We start from the raw sequence: 21,758 nt of genomic DNA, 5'->3' as shown, positions 1-21,758 counted from the left end.
TGGCGTCACTCCGATTCAACAAATTTGGTCCTCCATTCAAATTTGATTTTTTTTTTGTATGTAGTGTAAGATAACGTTAAACCCCTACCCCATAAGCCCTTTATTACGCATAGAAAAGTTCGCGGATTTTCAATCTTTGGAAGAATCACCATAGAAATTAATCACTGGAGAAATTTCCAGATAATTCCCTAGAGAAATTCCTTAATATATCGCAGAAACGGCTTTTTAAGCTCTCCGTAGGAACTACACGGGATTGTCCGAGGTAATTTCTGGTGGATTCTTTGAAAAAAATCCTTCAAGAAATACTAAAAGGAATTGATGGATAAATTCCTTCAGGAATCAGAAATCATCTGAGAAAATTCTTCAGAAATCTCAGGTCCACTCAGGGATACAAGGAAGAATCTTTGAAGGAAATATTGGAAGAATTTATAAAATAATTTATTGAAGAATCCTTGATGAATCGGTAGAGAAATTCTGGGTAGAATCCCTGTAAGAGTTCCTGGAGTAAATCTCTGCATGTATTTTTGTAGGAATGTTTGAATGAATTTAAAGCAAAAATCGTGTAGGAATCTCTGAAGTAATCCCTGGAAGAACGTTTGGATTGATTGCTGAAGGAATGTGTGGAGATATTCTTAGGCAAATCACTAGAAGAATCCCTGGAAGATTTTTGACAGGAGTAATTCTTGGTGAAATTTGATGGAATTCCTGTATTTCCTGAAGTGAAATTCTTGAAGAGAAATTGGATGAATCATTGAAGAAATCCTTTGGGAAGTTATTGGAAAAATCCTTGTAGGACTCTGTAGAAAAATTACAAGAAAAAATCGCTGGAGAAATTTCTTTTGGAATTAGTGAAACAACTACTGGTGAAAATTAATGAGGAGTCCTGGGCGAAAGCCCTGGTAAAAGTTTTGGAGAAATCTTTGGGGGAATTTATGGTGATGAATTTCTAAAGAAGTATCTGAAGAAAATCGTGATGTGATTTCTGAATAGTGCATGATACAATCCATGGAACTAACTTCTAGAACCTGAAGGACTATTTGAAGACATTGTTATGGCAATCTCTGGAGGAAATTCTGGAGGCAGCCTTGGAGTAAGCTCTGAAAAATTACTGAAGAAATCATTAAAGAAATTTTTGGATTGATGTTTGAAGGAATCGGTGCAGGAAATCCTGAATAATTAGTAGACAAACCTTTGAAGGCATCTCTGGAATAATGCCTGGAGGATTTTTCTCTCTGGAAGGTATGCCTGAAGGATTTTCCCCGGGGGAATTTCTGGTTTAATCTGTGCATATTTTTTTGGAAGATTTATTAATAACATTCCTGGTAGATCCCAAGAACAGTTTCAGGTGGAATCCCTAGTGTAACGCATGGATTCTTGGAAAAACTTTTAGTAGAATAACTAGCTTTTAAATAGAAAATTTGAAAAAAAAAAAACCATAGCCATTCCCATATCGATTACTGTTTAGAATCATCCCCGACAGAGACCCCTAAGAATTTTAGAGTTTTTCCGGAATAATTCGTGCGAATTATTAGAGGAATTCCTCATCGAAATCAATTTCTTCCGGTACATAAATTTTGAAAGCTCTGCTCTTCTTCACTACGATTATTGCCCAAAAATCGTAGAAATATGCGTCCCACAGCCACAGAATTTAAAAAAAAAATAAAATTCACGTATTGACAAGACTTGCCGAGATTATTCAAAACGTGCGAAAAAATATAAAGTTACTGAAACGAACTTTGACAATCGGTCAAACGGTTGCAGCAACATAAATCAGGTTGATTAACTTAAAGGCGGAGTTAATGTTGGTCAAACTGTCTAAGTGTCTGTGGGCTGCATAACGAGTATATGTTTTGAGAATATTTCTCGCACTTACACAACATAAATTTATAAAAAGTTAAAATTAAAATGTTCATATAGTAACTCATGAACATACACAATAAACATGTATTCTGTGTAAAAAATTTTCCTCTGGAATAAACCGGGTTTGATTGAATTCAGTCTGAACCTCAATTGATTTTTTCCACAGGTTTCTGCTAGTAAATGTGAATTACTCAAAAAATTTCAACTCCCACGATAACAACTCCTCTGCCCGTTTTCCCCGCCATGGAATGACAAAAGCTGAATGCAAAAAGTTGTGTCACTCGTTAAGCGCACAACGGCGGCTTCTGGCTGTGAAAATGCCTTCAGGTTACGAAAATTTACAAACAACCTACTCTTCTCGGACTCCCTCAGCCGAAGACGGAACCGGGGCCGGGAAATGGGACGGATCCGTGTGATCGTGATGTGGGAAAATGGAAAATAATGACGCTATGCCGAGAGACAAAGCTGTTTTCGCGCTGCTGCTTCTGGATCCGATTTTTATCATTATTCGCGGGGGGTCGGAAATATAGAGCGAAGAGGAGGAAATTGTAATCAAATTTGAAGCGCTTAAAATCTTATCGTCAGTCACGTTGGCTTGATAGGATGCTTTTCCAAGACATCATCGTGTGATAATCGGGCATTTTTGCTCCGGTAAGCAAGAATGCCGATCAAGCAAAACGTGAGTTGAATATTGAAACAACAATGTAGTTGAAAATATATCACCTGTGAATGAAATTTCAGTCAAACAATGAGGAAATAAACCAAGCAATACATACATTGGGCAGAGAAGTAAGGCAGCAAGCATACAGGTGATAAGTTGGTTGGCTTTATTCGTGGCTCATGGATTGCTGGAATTAAATGAGCAACAACAAATAAAGTCAAACAAAACGTTGATGAACAATGTTAAATGTTTTTATTACGAATATGACAGACATATGAAGCATCATAAGATTATAAATTTGACGTTTGAATGTGATGGCAGTTGTGATAAATACAGGATTACACAAACTTGAAAATTACAATGAGCAATTCTCGCTGAAACCAGGCCACCATCGGCAGCCATCATTAGAATTCCAATTTTATGTCACTGATCGCTAGTTTTCGATATAATTTAAGGGTGTTCCTTTCGGTTTTCTCAAATTGGTGGACCCTTCGTTCGCCAGCTAGCTAAACAGTTTGCGAAATAGCCTATTTTCGATAAATCTTAGGTATTTCTTCACGTGATATGTTTCATATTTCCATTGGAACACATAGCAAACTTTGTGGCATCATATAGAGAAAGGATATACCTTTCATTTGAAGTTGAAAAAAAATTTTGGTGGCCATTTCGAATTTGGCCATCTTGATGTTTGTTAGAAAAACCGATTTTTCACCATTAGCGCACCGCTCGTTTTGAATTCTGAGATCACCATCAGAAAGCTGAGAAAAAATTGCTTAAGATAGACTACAAAAACTAGCAATGGTATTTACCTTATGAAATGAAGAGACAAGCATGATGAGCGCTGAGATGGTAAAACATCATTCAACTGTTCAAAACCAAGATGGCGACAAAATCCAAGATAGCCGCCAGATTTTTCAACCTCCTGATACTCCTATTCTTCACCTGACTCGAATAATACACCAACGACTGAAAACTTGTTTCTTTGTTGTACAAAAAAATATGTTTGCATTGATTGCACTCGCCATATACGTCAAAACCGAAAGGACCAAAATTGGAATTCTAACGATGGGTGCCGATGGCGGCCTGGTTTCAGCGAGAATTGCTCAATATGACTCATGAAAAATGCGACAATGGTAAAAGCTTGAATGTAGCACACACAAGCGTCATTTTCATTTTTTCTTTGTAGGTGAATGTATTTTCTGGTTACTGAAGTTCATACTAACATTAGTTTGCTTTGAAATACAAATGTGTTGTCTTAAAGGATGATAGAGGTCTTACACGTAGTGAACTGGACTATCAAAATTCATACGCCTTATGAAAGGTGGACCGATTATTGCAATGCGAGCGCTCTATGTACCGTTCAAGCATCACTCCGTATCAAGGCGTCGATAGGCGCGTGGTATACGCACAGGCATATTGATCGCAAAGTTCTTGGTTCGATTTCAGGTTGCAGCGTAAACGTTTTTTGTTTTCAAATTTTGGTTTCATAAGGCAAATTTCTGAATTTCAACCCGATTCCTTGTGGCGAATTTTCATAAGGGGTTCTTATGTATTTCGATAATTAATTTGCCTGAGTGTACAAAACGAGTTTCTCATGGTTTTAGTAAGTCATAGTTTTGGAGGCAGTGGCGCCTTATAGGTTCAACGTGCCTTCATTATTTGTCAAAAGTTCCATAGCAACAAGCTAGTTGCATTTTACATAAAGTTCATTGGAAAATCACATAAAACTGCTTGATAACAAATATTGCTAATACAGTCCACTATTCATAACTCTATATTGAAAGAACCATCGAATTAGAGAGGTATCGAGTTATGGAATACAAAATTAGTACAAATGCGATCCAAGGTAGCCATCAAAACCAACTTTAACTATGGTTCTTTAACTCGGGTGAGTTGACTTACAACAAATTACCGAAATGTTTAGAGTGCCCGATTCACAATCCACAAATAGAGTTTCAGGGTCAATTCAACGTAGATAAAAAAAAACTATTTTGAAACACCTTCAATTTTGTAATCACATGAGGCAAGTGAATAGTTTCTCTTTAGAAATTGAATTTGTGTATGCTCTTTAAGTAGCTATAAGTAAAAGAGGCTCTCATTTATCATAGAGAAAAAAAACAGAACACGCTGATAATTCAAAGACCTTTGCTGAAAGCGTTAAAAACTATTATAAATCATGGAACTTCTGCACAGAAGGTTGCCAAACATTACGATATTAATGTGTCGGACTGCCGTTTCATAGGAAAACTTTGATTGAAAAGTTCAAGTATAAAACAACGCACGGAAATACTTTGTTCAAGGATTCAGTTGCAAGGATGTATCCGACGTTATGTGCGACATTCTCAACAAAAAAAAAATACGAGCATTACAAATTGTATAAAACAAATGCAATTGTTGTCCCATGATGCTATAACTAACATTGAAAATGTTATATTTATGATGTTGTCGAATGATTCCAACAAACATGATTGGATAGAAACAAATTGAATTTAATAGAATAAAATGTTCATTGCTTACATGTTATTTACTTATATAATTGTGTATTGGGACTGGTTAAGAGATTGTAAAGTTAATAGACATCGCAAATATATATACAAGCTTTAGTTTCTTAATTTTTTGTTCAGAATAGCGATGAGCGATTTTGAATCGATGTTCCGAAAATCGATTTTTTCGTTTCGGTTAATCGATTTTTTGAATCGATGTTAGGAGCTCTCAAAATCGAGTGAATCGATTTTCTTCATTCGATTTTTTGTTTCGATTCAAAACAATGAAATTGATTAGAATTTTTTAGTGATTTGATGAATTATAAACCTAATTATGAATTAAACTTGAAGTGTTTAATATATAATGTTTAATCTCCAACGTAAATCAATTGAAGGAATTTAAAACCCATATAAAATTGCTTTTGGTATATTTTTGAGATCACGTTTTCGTAAGTTTTCATATCCGCTTGCAAATTGAATCGATTCGAAATCATCGATTCAAATGATTCGATTAAATCGGTGAATCGATTCGATATATTAAATTTGAATCGATTCAGTGACATCGATGTTCGGGTCAAATTTGCCCAACGCTAGTTCAGAACAACAATATTTTCACTTGCCTCGCTAATGGGCCAAGTAATAAGGAAGGATACATTTTTAAAAAACTTTTTCTGTATTTTTTCCTTCAGTATTAAATAAAAAATCAAGTTTAGGATACCGCTTATAGATTCTACTTCATTATCCCGAATTCTGAATGGCATAACCAGATTCCCAATATCATAGGAACATGTCATAAATGTTATCATGTCAAGGCATTCGGGGTAATGGGGTAGAATCGGCCGTGTGGTCAGCGACGTTTGGTCGTCAGTCGTTTAAACGTATTGTGAATGCCACGAAGCGTGGGTTCGATTCCCGCTCCAGTCGGTGGAAACTTTTTGTCAAACGTAAAAATCATCACTGGACTACTGCATGTTTTGTGTTGTCCGTTGCCTAACGTTATTGATCGTTCAGTCTATGCAGCCTTTGGCTGAATACGGTATGAATTGCCTTTTTATGACAGCTAAATTAAAATTTTGCCTTACAAGGAACTGAGAAGATGCTCTTTAGATGTCGATGTTCAGCATTATGCATTGGAATGAATAAACACTTATTGAACGTTTTCACAGATTATCATTTGACTTTTCAAGCTTGTTTCACTAATGAGCTGAACAATACATTTCTCATCCTCCTAAAAAGCTAGTATTTGTATTTGTTTATAGAGATTTTCAGAAAACGATTCACGTTTTAGTGGCTTCGCACTTTAGTTGTTTTCATTTGTTTAGTATGAAAATGATTAGGAGCTGAAAAATTGTTTTATAAAATTATAATTCTATAAATGAATAATAAATTAAACAACTTAATAAAACAAATTTAAAATTAGCATGAAGTTTAACTGATCATCTCAGTATGATTGTATTTTGTGTAAATAAATTTCATTTTTGACGAATATACGTCAAAAACTAAATTGTCCATTACATTCTCTGAAACAGATTGAGTCATTTAGATAAAATTTATAAAGTTTAACAAATTATTGCATTTTCTATTCCGTGTATAAGATTACGGGTCTGCCATTTGACCGAATTTCATATGGTAAAACGCCATTTGGCCGAATGCAATTGAGCCAAATGCCGTTTGGCCGAAATTAAAAACAAATGTGAACTACAGTTAGCATGGATGGTAAGCAACCATCAGCTTAAAGTCTTCACGCGATGTGTGGAGTTCACAACTTCGTCACGAATCATCGGGCAGATTTTATTATTTTCTTGGAGCTTAATTTGTCTATCAGTTTTCGAGCCTCACTTATTAATTCTACACATCAGCACACAGTGGAATGTGTTGGATTTTGTCGATTTCATGCTCTTTTTGAATAGCGCCCGAACCGTTGATTTTAGTGATATAGTTTGTTCGGAGAAGTTTCTTGGTGAATTAAAGCGCATCTTTTGATAAAAAAAAAGTTTTGTAATCAATCCACCAAGCAGTGAGATAGAAAAACTATTTTTTTAAAACATTTAGATAGACATATGGTGTCTTCGGCAAAGTTGTAGAATTGGCCATTTGATACAACTTTGTTGAAGATACGATTTTTCTATCTCTTATACTTTTTGAGATATATGCCGTTGTATGTGAATGGCCCCTAAAAATCATTTTTTATCATAACTTTTTTTTCAAGATTTTCAATATTTTTTGTGTCTTCTACAAAGTTGTTTGTCATGAAAAAACCCGTGTGTTTGCTGAACATAACATAACGCAATCTTTTGAAGTGAAAAAGTTATTCACGAATTATTCTTTTCTCAAGGGGTAGTTTAGGCCCCTACAACTGATTTCGGCGCAAAATGGCGCAGACAACTCTTACAAATCATGAAAGTACCATTTCCCTCCTTTCAGAAGTTGATAAACAAACTTTTGCCTATAAGCGTCAGTGCATGGGTTTTCTCTATATAACAAATAAGCTTTATTAAAACGAATTCGACCGATAATTCCTTTACTTTAAGAGATAGATAGGTGCTATTCTCAGCCAAAACACGCGTTTTAAGATATCTAACAACTTAGTAGAATACATGAAATATGTAAAAAATCTTAGTAAAAAGTTATGAACAAAAATAATTTTTACAAGATTTTTTACATTTTTCATGGCTTCTACAAAGTTGTTATATCTTCAAACGCGTGTTTTTGCTGGACATCGCACCTCTCTATCTCTTAAAGTAAAGGAATAGTCAGTCGATTTCGTTTTAATAAGGTTTATTTGTTTGATACTTTTTCATCAAAAATTGCGCTTGAATATACCAAGAAACTTTTCCGAACAAATCACATCGCTAAAACTAACGGTTTTAAAACGCAGTGCATTGTAGCAATCTGTTTTTTTTTTGTTCGGTATTCGGCCAAACGACCCAATGGGCCACGCTATGTCTAAACCAGCAGATTATGCAACTCGGATTTTTTTCCGCTAAATTTCAGAAAGTTTTAAAATATTCCATCGGTGAAATTTTGTTTAATTTTTTTTTTCATGTTTTAGCTATTTTTTCATATACAACCTATGAAAATCAACGAAAATTGCGTTTGCTACACATTTCAGCCCATTCAAAATGTATGGGAATAATTTCACTGATAGAATATTTTGAATCCTTCCGATTATGAAAATATAGCCTAAATACTGATATCTAGAGGGAAAAAATCCGAAGTACATTCGATCTTTATAATTATTTGTTTGTTTAAGACATAGCGTGTGGGCTAGATGGCACTCGGCCAAATGACGTTCGGCCAAACGACATTCAGACAAATGGCCGGACACCGTATGTAATACTCTTTAAATGGCTATGATAACACTTAAGGGAATAGAGAAACTGACAAGGATTCAATACCATTTAATTGCTGCCTTTAAAACCAAATTTAATAATTATGAGCTTACGAACAAATCTTATTCCGACCTTTAATAAGACTGAGTTTGCAATGAAAATGCATCCTAAAATTACAATTTTAACTTCAAAAACTTACAAATAGTCATAACTTTTCTAAATCACAATCAATTGCTATAACATTTGCAGTGAAAGTTCTTTAATTGAATAACATTAGAACTACCATGATATTTATAACATGTAGTTTGAATTGAGTAAGAAATCATAAAGAGAAATTCGAACTTTTGCTCCACTTTACTCGAGGTGAAGGTTTAATATGGCTGTACTCCATTTGGCATAACGCCCTTTTTCATATTGCTGTTTGACATAATTCCGTTTGGTATAATAACCAACTGACATAATGGCCAATTGGTATAAAGGCTATTTGATATAGTAGCCTTTTGGAATGACGACTATTTGGCATAATTTAAAATATAACACAAATTTATTCAATTTTTCTTTGGCGTAAGAAACGTGTTGTTGAGGCATTGACATTTTAGTGCTTGAAATAAGAATAATGTTTGACTATAAGACAAGTAAAGCTTACTTAAACAAAGGGCAAGAATAGGCCATGATTTTTCAGTATAAAAAATATTATTATGCACAAGTATGAACTTTTTTTGTTGTTTTAAAAAAATGTCTTCTTTACAAGCAAAAAGAAGAGTAGATTAAGGGAATGGAGAAAATGAATGGATTTCAACGTGTTTTTCGACTTTTCGTAAAGTGCGTGTACTCAGTACACTAGAGCGACTGACGATGGGTTAATGAACGAATTAATTCTTACAGTTACAAACGTGACTTGAAAAGCGCAGGTCGGTACTTGGAAGTCCTTAAATTCTACTGTCTAGAGTCAAGGGTGACATACGTTTGATTTAAGCAGATCATTAACAAATCCAGAGACAAATGCAGAGGAAATGTGTTGTTCTAATTATGCCTAATGGCTGTTATGCCAAATGGCCTTTATGCCAAATGATAGTTATGCCAAATGGCGTTGTGCTCTACGAGGAAGAGCCGTTTAATGTGACGGCGGTCAGATGTCAAAGTGGTTTTAACTTCTATATTTGACATTCGAATGCTTTTTAGTTGGAATTTTTCTCAATCAACGAACACCCAGCCATCGATCCATTCCATGTAGTGGAGCCCCCAAGCGCGAATCTCCGTTGTGTAAGCACGCTTTGAGGAGGATTGAGCATAGATGTGTGGAAACCGTTTTTAACCCATACTGAGGTAAAAGTTCGAAACAACACGGCAAAAGTTCGAGTCATATGTTATCTCAACGAAAAACTTTACAACTACCTAAAATTGTTACATTTTATTTAGATTCAGCAAAAAATCACGCAAAAACCAGCTGTCAAATTTTTACGTTTCACCTTAAGGTTTTAAATAAAACTTCTGTTTAGTGTGTATTTTTACGCAAACTACATTATGGCTAGTTTAAAATATTCATGTCACAGAAATATCGATATTTTGTGTTTCAGTTAGCGAACTTTTGCCCCATACTGGTTTGGAACTCCTGGCCCCACTGGTGGGGCAAAAGTTCGTTAATTTTTTTTAAATTTTTATAACTTAAATCGGGTAAATATTTCGACACAAGTCTGTTGAGGCAAGTTTTAACCATCCTGTTGAAAATCCATTTTGTGGTATTTGTTTTTTTTTTCAGCTGTCTTAGTTTTTCAGGACATATTGATTATTTCACTAAGGTCGAAGCTTTGTCCGACCTTACTCTAGTAATAATGTGTCATTATATTTTCTAAATTTAAACTTCTGATCAAATTTAAGGATAATTAATTAATTAAAAATAACCTACTGCACAAATAAATGATTAAAGTGCACAGATTGAAAAAAGAAATGTAAACTTAATTTATAAGAAGAAAAGTATTCAAGAATCTTAAATGGTAAACTTTTGCTTTTTTACGGTTTAAAATGGCATTACCTAATCTGAAGAGTTAGGAGGCAATTGCAATAGATCCTCTTACTAATCGCTTAAAACTGAAATGAAACTTCCTCCCCATATTTTCATTCATTTGTCAGATTTGTACATTTGAAATATTGCAAGAATTCAGAAATTGAATTTAAAGTTTATCAAAGCTCATAGATTTAATGATATGTTTGCTTACCATCCTTATTCATTCCCATGTTAAGACACTTTTTCAACCGACATGCTTGACACTGATTCCGGTGCGCCTTGTCCACTGTACAGTTACCAGTTCCAGCCTGGCACCTGAAATAAAAAAATTAAAACACATTAACATTGTTACAACGTCTTTTGCAACCCTTGGAATCAGACAAAATGCGCATATTGAAACTCAAATTACGGCGACAGCGCCAAGGCAAAACTTAACATAATTGGATTGCACGCCCTCAACGAAAATTTCATTCTACATAATCCCCATACCAGCTCGCTTCAACAACGCAAATCATCAAAGTGACAGAAGTTAGAAAATTCTGCCATATGCAACAAAACGCCAATGGATTCGCTCGGCAAAACTTAAATGAGAAGAGGTAAGTTCGAGCTTCCGTCGGCAGACAATTCGGTTTCGGTTGGACCATCTGCATCATCCACTCGAAATCCGTCGCTGAACGACCCAACCCGACCGACGGAACCAAATTGCGAACGAACTTTGCTCGCTTTACTTTCCCAAAACCGAGGAGAGCGCCGGCACTTGAACTCATCTCCTCGACACTTTTCCCGGGCAGACAGACAATCAACTAGAGCCGGGGCCAGAGGGTGGACGGTTCTCAATTGAATAGATTTTTAATACCGGATCATCCTTTTGCATTTTGGTTTAATTTTCTCTTTCTCGTATTTGTTCTTTAGTCTTTTCGCCCTTCACTTCGCTCCCGGATTGGGAGCGAACCTTTGCTGAAGTCAGTTGTTTTTCTGTTTGGCCACCGCGTGACCCCTCTCTAGATGATGGCGCGGGAGCGGGACTGACTCGGCTAAATCCTATCAAAGCGAGTATTTCGATGGAAAACCGGTGTCACGTTTGTCCATAGACCGTTATTATGAGAAGGAAAATCTTCATGAAATCTGTACCAGTAGTTTTCTATGGCTAAGCTGCATGTCTTGGCAAAATTTAAAAATAACGGTAGACTTATTGTTAAGTTACGCCTAGCAGTTAACACAGAGTTATTAGTTAAAATGGATAAAATGCAAGAATTCAAATTCAAACGTTTATAAGTTTTTGAAAATCGGATGCATTTGGAAGTATTTGACGACAAATTCGGTCTACTTTTAGCAACTTGCTGAAAATCCTCGATAAGGTTGCACTAGCGTTGGGCGATTTTGAATCGAAATTCGATTCGAATCGATTCAAAAACATCGATTCATAGGATTCGATTTAATCGGTCAATCGATTCGGCAGTTCAAATGTGAATCGATTCATTAACATCGATGTTATAGACAAATTTGACCAACACTAGGTTGCACCCATTTTTTGACCCAGCTTTTACATAAATCAATTTTACTCAGTAGGAGAAGACGGGATTAGATCCTATTTAAACAATTTACTCTAAACATCGAAACCAAGAATCAATAAACCCTTCTTCAATGCAGCGTATCGGTTTTTGAAGCCTAAGACATGATTAAAGATTATAACAAGTGTTGTATTTGTGAAATTTTGTTTTGCTTTTGACGCTTGAATCACGATTATTCTTAGCGACTTTGTTAAACCGCCCACGTGCGGGGCAAAATCGACCCATATTACACAATTCTTCAAAAAAAAAAAACTTTAACTCAATGTGATTGTAAGAAGTGTAATGCTTCATGAATTCCATGTTGCTCAGCTTAGTTGTTGAACCATTTTTCAGGGTAATTGTTTGTTATATTTTAGATAAAACGGTCTTCATTATGCTTGTTGAATACTTTACTGTCCTTACCAATAAGAACAGTGAATTTTAAAATTGTAACATAGCAATCGAATTTATACGATTTTCCGAAATCCTGACTAGAAAACCATGATCCTTTAGATAATCATGAAAATAGGTATTAGAATTTTAAGAAATAAGTACTGTATTGGCGTGATAACCGTGGCCAAATCCGGTCGGGTCGGGTGGACTGTACATTATGCTAGTCACATTTGCGACGCGCTAGTACTCATCGTTTAGCTGCTTTTGTGGTGAGTGCCTATGCCGTGGGTCACAATGGTCCGTCAACTAGTTGTCCTTGCTGTCGGCGAAAAAGGCTGGAAATAAACCAGGTAGAATTCCTTAAGGAATATCTGGCTTTTCTCAGGAGTTCTTCGAAGGATTCATTCAGGGATTCTTCCAAAACTCACACAGTAATTTCTCCAGAGACTCAAATAAAATCCTTCAGTAATTTAATCGTAGGTTACCTCCCTGACTTCTAGAGTTTCCTTTTTCAGGGATTTATCCTGAAATTGTACTCGTTGTTCCAGCAAAGACTTTTCAGAATTTTCTCCCAAGGCTTGTAAGGAATTTGATCACGAATTTCTACAGTACTTCTGAAGATTCCTCCACGAAGTCCTCCTAGAGAAATCTCCAGGAGCTCTACCAAGAATTCTATCGAAGTTCCTCCGATGTGTCTTATAGGGTTTCTTCCAGGAATTCCTCCGGTGATTTTTTTTTTTCAGGAATATCTTAGGGGATTTGCTGCAGGGGTTCCTCACGGGATCTCCTCCAGGAAACCGTACAGGTATTTCCATCAGAATTTTTTCCGAGGATATCATCCAGAAATTCCTTCGGGAGTTTCCTCAAGGCTTAGGCTTTCAACCAGGGATTTGCTCCAAAAATTCATCTAGGGATTTCCACGGACTTTCTCCAGGAAACCCTTCGGGATGTTCCTCTAGGAATTCCTCCGGAGATTCCGTCCATGATTTTTTCTAGAGATTTCCACCAGAAATTATACAGGGGATCCCTAACAATTCGTCCAGGAGTTCATCTGGGGATTTCGTCCAGAAATTCATTAAGAAATTCCTCCGCGGAGTTTCTCCACAAATTCCTTCGGAAATAATCTCAGAGATATATCCGGAGATTTCCTCCAAGGATTTCTCAGGGAATCTGTACCAGGAGTTTCTCCAGGAATTTCTTCGGAACTTTGCACCAGAAATTTTCTCCGGGGATTTCCTCCAGGAATTCATCCAAGTGCTTCCTCCAGGGATTTCTCCTGGGATATACCCCAAGAACTCCTCCGAGATTTTGTCCAGGAATTCTTCAGAGGATTTCCAATAGGAATGGGTTATACACTTGGTCTGATTCGCATCTCGCCACATAGTAACGCACATGCGCTAGTGTCTACATATAGTCTATAGCATATATGCTCGAAAAATCGCTAAAAGGTAATGCGAAAAATATTTGTATGGCGAAATGCATCTAACGAATTATTTCTCAAAATTGGGAACTATTTTCGAAAAAATATTTGGTACCAGTTGTGCGTAATGATGATGGCTATTACGCCTACCAAATATTTTTTCAGCTAATGCTTTAATTTACAAGAAATTTGAATTAAGATGTCTTTCCCCATACAAAATAAATCGAGAAAACTTCTGCTGATCAACTGTGGACAAGAGCAAAGCAGGTAATCCATTCCTGCAAGGATTTCATCCAGAAATTCTTCCGGATTTTCTTCCAGGAATTGCTCCGGGGATTTCGTCCAGAAGCACTTCCGGAGATTTCCTCCATAAAGTCCCCCAGGGATGTCCTCCAGAAATCGCTCCAGTTCCTTTAGAAACCCTGGGATTTGGTCAAGCAATTCTTCCGAGTATTCCCTCCAGAAGCTCTTCTGGCGATATTTTCCAGATATTCCTCCAGAGATTCACTCCAGAAACTCATCTGGAGATTTTTTCCAAGAATTCCTCCGGAAGTTCTGTCCAAAAATTCATCAGGAAATTCACAATAGAAATTCCTCCGGATGTTTCATTCAAAAATTCTTCTGGGGATGTCATCTAGAAATTCTTTCAGGGTTTTCCTCCAGGAATTCCTCCGGGGATTTCAAAGGTTCCTCTGGGCTCATCCCCAAGAACTCCTCCGAGGATTTCCTCCAGAAATTTTTCAGGGTATTTTCAATAGCAATTCCTATGGGGCTTTCATCCAAGAATTCCTCTGGGGATTTCGTTCAAAAATTCTTCCGGGGAGAATTCATCCGGACACTTCCTCCAGGAATTCCCCTATGGATTTAGACCAAGAATTTCTCTGATGATTTCCCCCAGGAATTTTCTCGAAGATTTCAAGGATTTCTCCGTGGATGTCCCCAGAAAATTCCTCCGGAAACTTTCTTCATGAATTCCTCAGGAGAGTTTTAATATAAATTTCTCCGGAGATTTCGTCGAGGAATTCATCCAAGATTTTCCTCCAGAAACACATCTGGAGATTTGCTCCAGAAATTAATCCAGGGATTTCCATCAGGAATTTCTCCGGGGATTTTCTCCAGAAATACCTCCGGAGAATTCTTCACAAGTATATCTCCGGAGATTTCGTCCAGACATTCCACGAGAAGTTGCTCTGGAAATTTCCTTCATACATTATTCCGAAGATTTGCTCCAGGAATTCCTCCGGGGTTTCTCCCAGGAACTCCTCTTTCACAAGGAATTCCTCCATGGATTTCCTTCAGAAATTCTTCCGGAATTTTTTTCAGATTTACTCCGGGTAATCCTCCATGATTTTTGTTGGAGTTCCTCCAGGATAAGTTTCGGAGTTTATCCAAGTATTCGTTCGGAGTTCCTTTTATAAATTCCTCCGAAGTTCCTTCTAGAATTCTTTCAGAATTTTTGCTAAAAATTTCCTCCGAGAATTCTACCGTTGTTGCGACAGGAATTCCTTCGAAGCTCCACAGGGAATCCTGTCGGATTTACTCCATGAATTATTTGGAAGTTCATTCAAAGTTTCTCCAGAAATTCCCCGGATTTCCATCAGAAACTCTTTGGAGCTCCTTCAGGTATTCCTTTGGAGATCCTCCAGTATTTTCTCCAGAGTTCTTCCGGGATTTCTTCCATAGTTCCTGCAGGAATTTCTCTAAAAATTGTTCAGCAGTTCCACCAGCAATTTCTTTGGAGTCTCTGCAGGAATTCCTTTGGTTCTTCGAGAATTTGTTCAGAATTCCTCGTTCTTGGATTTTTTTCGGAATTCCTCCTGGAATGTCTTCAGATTTATTCTGTTTTTTTTTTTTTTTCTTGGAGATCCACCGGGAATTCCTGCCGATTTCTTCCACAGTTCCTCCTGGGTTTTTTTATTTCTCTTGGAATTCTTCAGAGTTCCTCGGAAATCAGGAATACTTCTGAAGTTACTTCGAAAAACATCCTAGATTATCCAGGGATTCCTCTACACTTCCTCCGGGAATTCTTCCAGAGTTGCTCGTGTAATTCCTTCGAAGCTCCTTCAAGATTTTTTTAAATTCCTTTCAGAAATTTTTCCAGATTTCCTCGGGCACATTCCTTTCGATGTCATCCAGCAATTCCTCGGAACTTCCTCCGAATGTCCATCGGGAATCGTTCAAGAGTTCTTCCAGAAATTCCTATGGAATTCCTGTGGCGATTCCTCTGGATTAGTTTCTCCAGGCATTTCTCCGAAGTTTCTCAAGCAATAACCGCGGAGTTCCACCAGAAACGCATCCGAAATTTCTCCCGGAACGCCTCCAGAGTTCCTCCAGGAATGGTTCCGTAGTCCTTCAGGAATTTCTCCGAAGTTCCTTCCAAGTTTTTGTATAATTTTATCCAAAGTTCCTCCAGGAATTCGTCCGAAAATTCCTTCAAAGTTCCTTCGGAGCTTCAATGGTAATTCTTCCTGAGCCTCCTTCAGAAATTCTTCCGGTGTTATTTCAGCCATTCTTCTGAATTTCATTCAGCATTTCCTCCGAAATTTCTCCAGAGTTCCACCGGGAATTCCTTAAGATTTCATTCATAGTTCCTCTTGGAATTTTTCCTTTGTTTTTTTTTTTTTTTGTTTCAGGAATTCCTCCAAATGTCCACCAGGTTTTTTTTTATTTTCACCCATGTGTTCCTTTGCAGTTCCTTCAGCAATTCTTCCTGAGTTCGTTCAGCGAATTCTCCGGAATTCCTCCAAGAACTCCTTAAGAGCTCCTTAAGAGTTGCTCCTGGCATTTCTCCAAGTATTTTTTTTTCAGGGTTTCTCCAACAATTCCTTCGAAAATCTTCCAGTAATGCCTCCAGATATCCTCCAAAAAACCTCCAGAGCTCCGCCCGGAATTCTTCCAGCGTTTCTGTGGGAATTCCTTCAGAGTTATTCTGGGCATTCCTCCAAGAATTGCATTTCTTCAAGAATTTCTTCTAAGTTTCTCCAGAAATTATCTTGGAGTTTCTCCAGGGCTTCTTTAGGTGTTCTCCAGAAGTTCCTCGAAATTCCTACAGAAATTCCTCAAAGTTCCTTCAGGTATTCTGTTGGAATTCCTCATACATTTTTTCGAGATTTCTTTTGGGGTCTCCTTCACAGTTCCCTTAGGAATTTCTCCAACGTTTCACTAAAAAATATTCCGCAGAAGAATTCATTTAGAGGTCCTCCAAGAATTTATTCACAGTTCCTCGTGAAGTTTCTACGGAGTTTCTCCTGTAATTGGAACTCCACCGGGAATCCTTTCGGATTTCCGCTATAGTTCCTTTACGATTTTTATCGGAGTTTCTCCAGGAATTATTCGGAGTTCCTCTAGTAATTCCTCGGAAATCCCCTGGAGTTCCACTATGAATTCTGCTGGAGTTACATCGAGAATTCCCCTAGATTTCTTTCGGGAAATCCTACAGAGTTCCTCCGTGAAATCTCCCAGAGTTCCTTTAGAAATTTCTAAAGAGTTTCTACGAGAATTCCTCCAGAGCTCCCTCAGAGTCCTCATGGACTCCACTGGAGCTCCTCCAGGAATTCTTTTCTTCCAGAAATTCTTTTGGAGTTCCTCTTGATTTCGTCCAACAACTTCTCGGTAGTTCCTCCAGAGTTCCACTGGTAATTGCTCCAAAGTTTTTCCATATTCGTTTTTCGGAGTTCCACCAGCAATTCTTTTAGATTTGATCCAGCAATTCCCCGGTAGTTTGGTTGAAGCTCCACTGGGAATTCCTTCCGATTTCCTCCATAGTTTCTCCAGGAATGTCTCCGGAGTTCCTCCAGAAAATGCCTTATAGTTCTTACAGGGACGCCTCCGGAGTTCCTCTAGCAAATACTCCGAAGTTTTCTAGTCTAACCATCATCGGTTTTCAAACATTCAAAACCAGTTTTTATTTTTGCTCAAAATTAAATCAATTTTCAAGAAACTCTATCATTGCATTGCACCTGCTATCTGTGATGCGATGATAGATTTTCATGTAGATGTCTTTAAATTTAAACGAAAAAAATGGTTTTTAATTTTTGATTATTGCTAATGATTGAATGATGGAGTCTTGATGCGTGATGACGACGTCAAAGATGCGTGATGACGACGATCATGAAGGCGGGAATCTCTGACGGACACTCACCGGTGGAACTCACATCAATTGTAGAAATTCGCGGTATTAGAGGCGTAGGCAGGCTGGGTCGCGTTAGGGGCTGCTTTCGGCGAGAGTCTCACAACCTCCGGTGTGCTTTTGTGAAGTGAGCTCTTGGGTCTTCGAACGACTTAGGTGCTTAGGACGATCTTCGGCGGCGTGCAGAAGGTGTGGGGCACAGCGAGCTAGGTGGATTGACCATGTGCACCAGGACCTCAGAGAGCGTGGGTCGAAAGTCTAGGATAGAGCGTGGCGCCCATGAACTGAGTGAACTTGGCAATTTATTGGTTGGCGAAGGTTTTAATCAAGTGATTGATGTAGAATCATAATAAATAATAAAAAAATGTTTCGGAACATTAATCACATATCAAAATAATTTTTAGTACAAAACTTATTATGTCACTATAGACCTATTCCAACCATAACACATCTAAAAAAATTCAATTTTGACAGTGACACATTGGGCAAGCATCTGACTTAGATGAACATGACGCAAATTGAAATCTGATTCAATTTTCGTTATATAATAAAGAAACGCAATTATGCAACTTTGTCAAATCAAGCCATTTGAACATTTCCGGACACTTATTCGCAACTATTCAAATGCTGAACTCTTTTTGAGGCATAAATCTTGTAATTTACAAGACGTTGATAACACAAGTTAGCTCCGGTGATCTCAAACGTCCATCCATGTTTTGAAGTCAACGAACATTAACATTCCTCGTAATTGAATTATTTTTCCCTTGCTACCATCGAAACATACAGAACCAACAATATCGTATATGGAAGCATCGAAACAGAAACAAATATTCCATTGGAACTACCACCGAAATAACTGGAATTGTGACGATCAAGGGATGGTGTTAAGAGGCAGTATATTGTCTTGGTGTATAGTGATCTAAAAAGCACGACAAAATATAGATATAGATATATTCACTTACTATACACATGATATTTCAGTGTGGAGATTAATGCGATGTTTCGCAAAGGTAATTCTCTATACAGCGCACTATTATCGGATCGGAAGAAATAGTCGACGTTTTCAATTGTTTTTTCCTATCGAATATCAAAGATGTGATCTGAGGTAATGTTGACAACGAAATAGCGTATACGGGTAAATTACAAGAACAAATTATAACCGAGTAAAATTTTACAAAATCTGTTTGATGTGGCCTCGTTAAATAAGTTTCAACCCAATTTGTGTATTGACGTCGCTTTAATAATGTCGGTCTTATATGACACAAAATTACACAGATTTTTTCGAAGTGTGTAGTTTAATCTTGAAACTTTCATTTTGCAAACAAAATATGAAATTTGTAACAGAACTCATAAAATATGACATACAAGATGGCAAACATAATTTTGCCCGCCAGTCTATATGCAAATGTTCATAGTGGGGCTAACTTCAAAAAACAAGCTCTACCCCAGTTCACAAAACTCGTATACGATAGCGCATAGAGTACACAAGTGGAGGCGCATATACGTACATGCCCATTAAGGCTACTGTATGATGTACGTATTCGCCTCACCTTGTACTCTTATAATCTCATATACAGATGGTGTGTTTACTGGACGTATATGTTACAATTTTTTGTCCAGACATGCAACTTAGCCTGGAAAACGGCTGGCGCACAGACTTCAAGAAATATGTTTTTTTTCTGTTTACAACGTTCTAGGGTCACGTGGGTACACAAATCGACAAGAGCACAAATAGTAGAAGCAGAAGCCAGAGCATCCAACATCGACTACGACGACGACGTTAATTGAAATTGAAGGGTATACGGCGGCAATCGACACAGTTCGGGAACGGAGCCAAACCACGTTCTGAACTTTGGAAGGGCACAACAGAGAGCATCATCCAAACGCTACAAGTTCAGATCATTTGTAGTCTCCTCCACTTGGAGCCCTTCCACCCGTTATTTCCAACAGAAACGCCACCATCGAACATCGTACCGTTGAAGAGGTATGTGTTGCCACTTTTGGCAGTGGCGTTGATTGAATCCGATTGACTTGGGGAAGCACAGCACCACGCCATTGTTGAAGTCGACGCCATGTTTTGTGATGCGCCGCCATTGGCATTGGGGTGGATACAAAGATGGGTGGCGTAGGCGGAAAACCACTCAACTTTCGTTCCGTGCCAAAGCGCTGACAACGTTTTCAGCCAAATTCAATAAAGTTCAAAAAACGAGTCAATCATGCTTGGTGTGGGACGTACAGATTGCTGACAGGAATTGTGATGGTGGAGTACTGAATGTGAAAGAGGTGAAATCAAATAACATCACAATGGTTACGACATTTTGCGTAATGGCTACCTACAAGTACAGTAATCCGGGGTCTTCCTTAGCTGAGTGGTTAGAATCCACGGCTAAAAAGCAAAGCCATGCTGAATGTGTTTGGGTTCGATTCCCGGTCGGTCCAAGATCTTTTAGTGAAGTATTGAAACACAGTGGAGAGCTTTGAGTGATTTGTCTTGTATATTTGGCGTCTCGAGGATTAATGAATAACAAAACATCGAATGTCCCTATTCTGCTAATCATAGCCTGCTTCAATTATATAATACCTCATTGCCTACTTAAATCTCCTACAACTCGGCCATCCTGACATTCACATCGTCCCGATGTGCATTTAGTTCGTTTTTCATATCCCATAACTTCATATTCACAGGATCAAAAACTCCGGTAAAGGGTACACGTGTAAGCTGAATACCATTAACATCACTAACAACATAACGATTATTTGGAAGCGTTTTTCTGACAATATAAGGACCTTTGAATTGTGCTTGTAACTTAGATGAACTCCCAGGTATAACATGATGTGGTATATAAACTAGGTCACCTTCTTGATATTTTGTGTTAATCTTACATTCGGAGTCGTATTTCTTTTTGTTGTAAATTTGAATTGCTTTATTTATGGCAATTGCTTTTTCTCTAACTTTAATCAAATCTCTTTCAATGTCTTTATTTTCATTAATACTTCTCTCGATAATACTAATAGTTGATTTCTTTTGGTTTATTCCAAATAGTACTTGCGAAGGGGTATTACCTATTGACCGACAAAAAGTATTATTAATAAAATGTTAAGCATCTAATAAAATTGGACCAAAACCTCTTGTAGGATAACTTTCAACAAGTTTAGCTATTACTGGTGTTAAAACTCTGTTAAACCGTTCTACCTGACCATTTGCTCTTGGACATGCAGTAGCTATTAAAATATGTTTTATTTCACATTCGACATAAAATTCTCTAAAACTATTCGAAGTGAAACAACTTCCACGATCAGAAATAATTTGATCAGGTATTGAATATGCACTAAAATAATGTTTAAGATGCTTAATTACTTCACTCGTATTTGTTGTTTTACAAGGATAAAGTTTTAAATATTTTGTAAAGGCGTCTACTACCACAAAAATATATCTATAATTACAATTTCTTAGCGTTATTGGTCCATAATGGTCAATGTGTATCGTATGAAAAGGTCTATTTCCTTTCTCTACTATATTCAAAGGGCCATCCTTCTTAAAATTTTTCTTAGAATATACGATACATTTTAAACAATTATTTATGTATTTCTTAATTTGCTCTTTCATGTTTGGAAACCAGTATGATTTGTTAATAAGTTCATAAACTTTTTCTACACCAAAATGGCCGAAATCATCGTGATACATTTTCAAAATTCGACTTATCATATTTTGTGGAACATAGAACATTATTTTATTATCTTTGCTTTTCCTATACACGACTCCATCTCGTAACTCATAATTTTTATCTTCGCGATTTTCTAACTGAGCTCTAACTTCTTCAATTTTAGAATCCAACATCTGGCTAGCCAATAATGCTCTTTCAAAACTATTATTTTCATTCCCTAATGCACAAATAATTGGCAAACGTGATAAGGCATCTACATG

General features: G+C 37.2%; 1 protein-coding gene across 1 annotated transcript in view; it reads right to left on the bottom strand.

Moving 5' to 3' along the window:
* The window catches only part of LOC5568884 (photoreceptor-specific nuclear receptor), a 115,957-nt gene that overhangs the window by 42,827 nt on the left and 51,372 nt on the right, over positions 1 to 21,758 (bottom strand). The window contains exon 4 of the mRNA XM_021845788.1: positions 10,553 to 10,656. Within this exon, the coding sequence (XP_021701480.1) occupies positions 10,553 to 10,656 (104 nt within the window). The remainder of the gene's footprint in view (positions 1 to 10,552; positions 10,657 to 21,758) is intronic.

The sequence above is a fragment of the Aedes aegypti genome, chromosome 2, assembly GCF_002204515.2.
Source record: "Aedes aegypti strain LVP_AGWG chromosome 2, AaegL5.0 Primary Assembly, whole genome shotgun sequence".
Classification (NCBI taxonomy): Eukaryota; Metazoa; Arthropoda; class Insecta; order Diptera; family Culicidae; genus Aedes; species Aedes aegypti.
The sequence above is the reverse complement of the archived record's forward strand: the minus strand, read 5'-3'. Positions and strand labels throughout refer to the sequence as shown.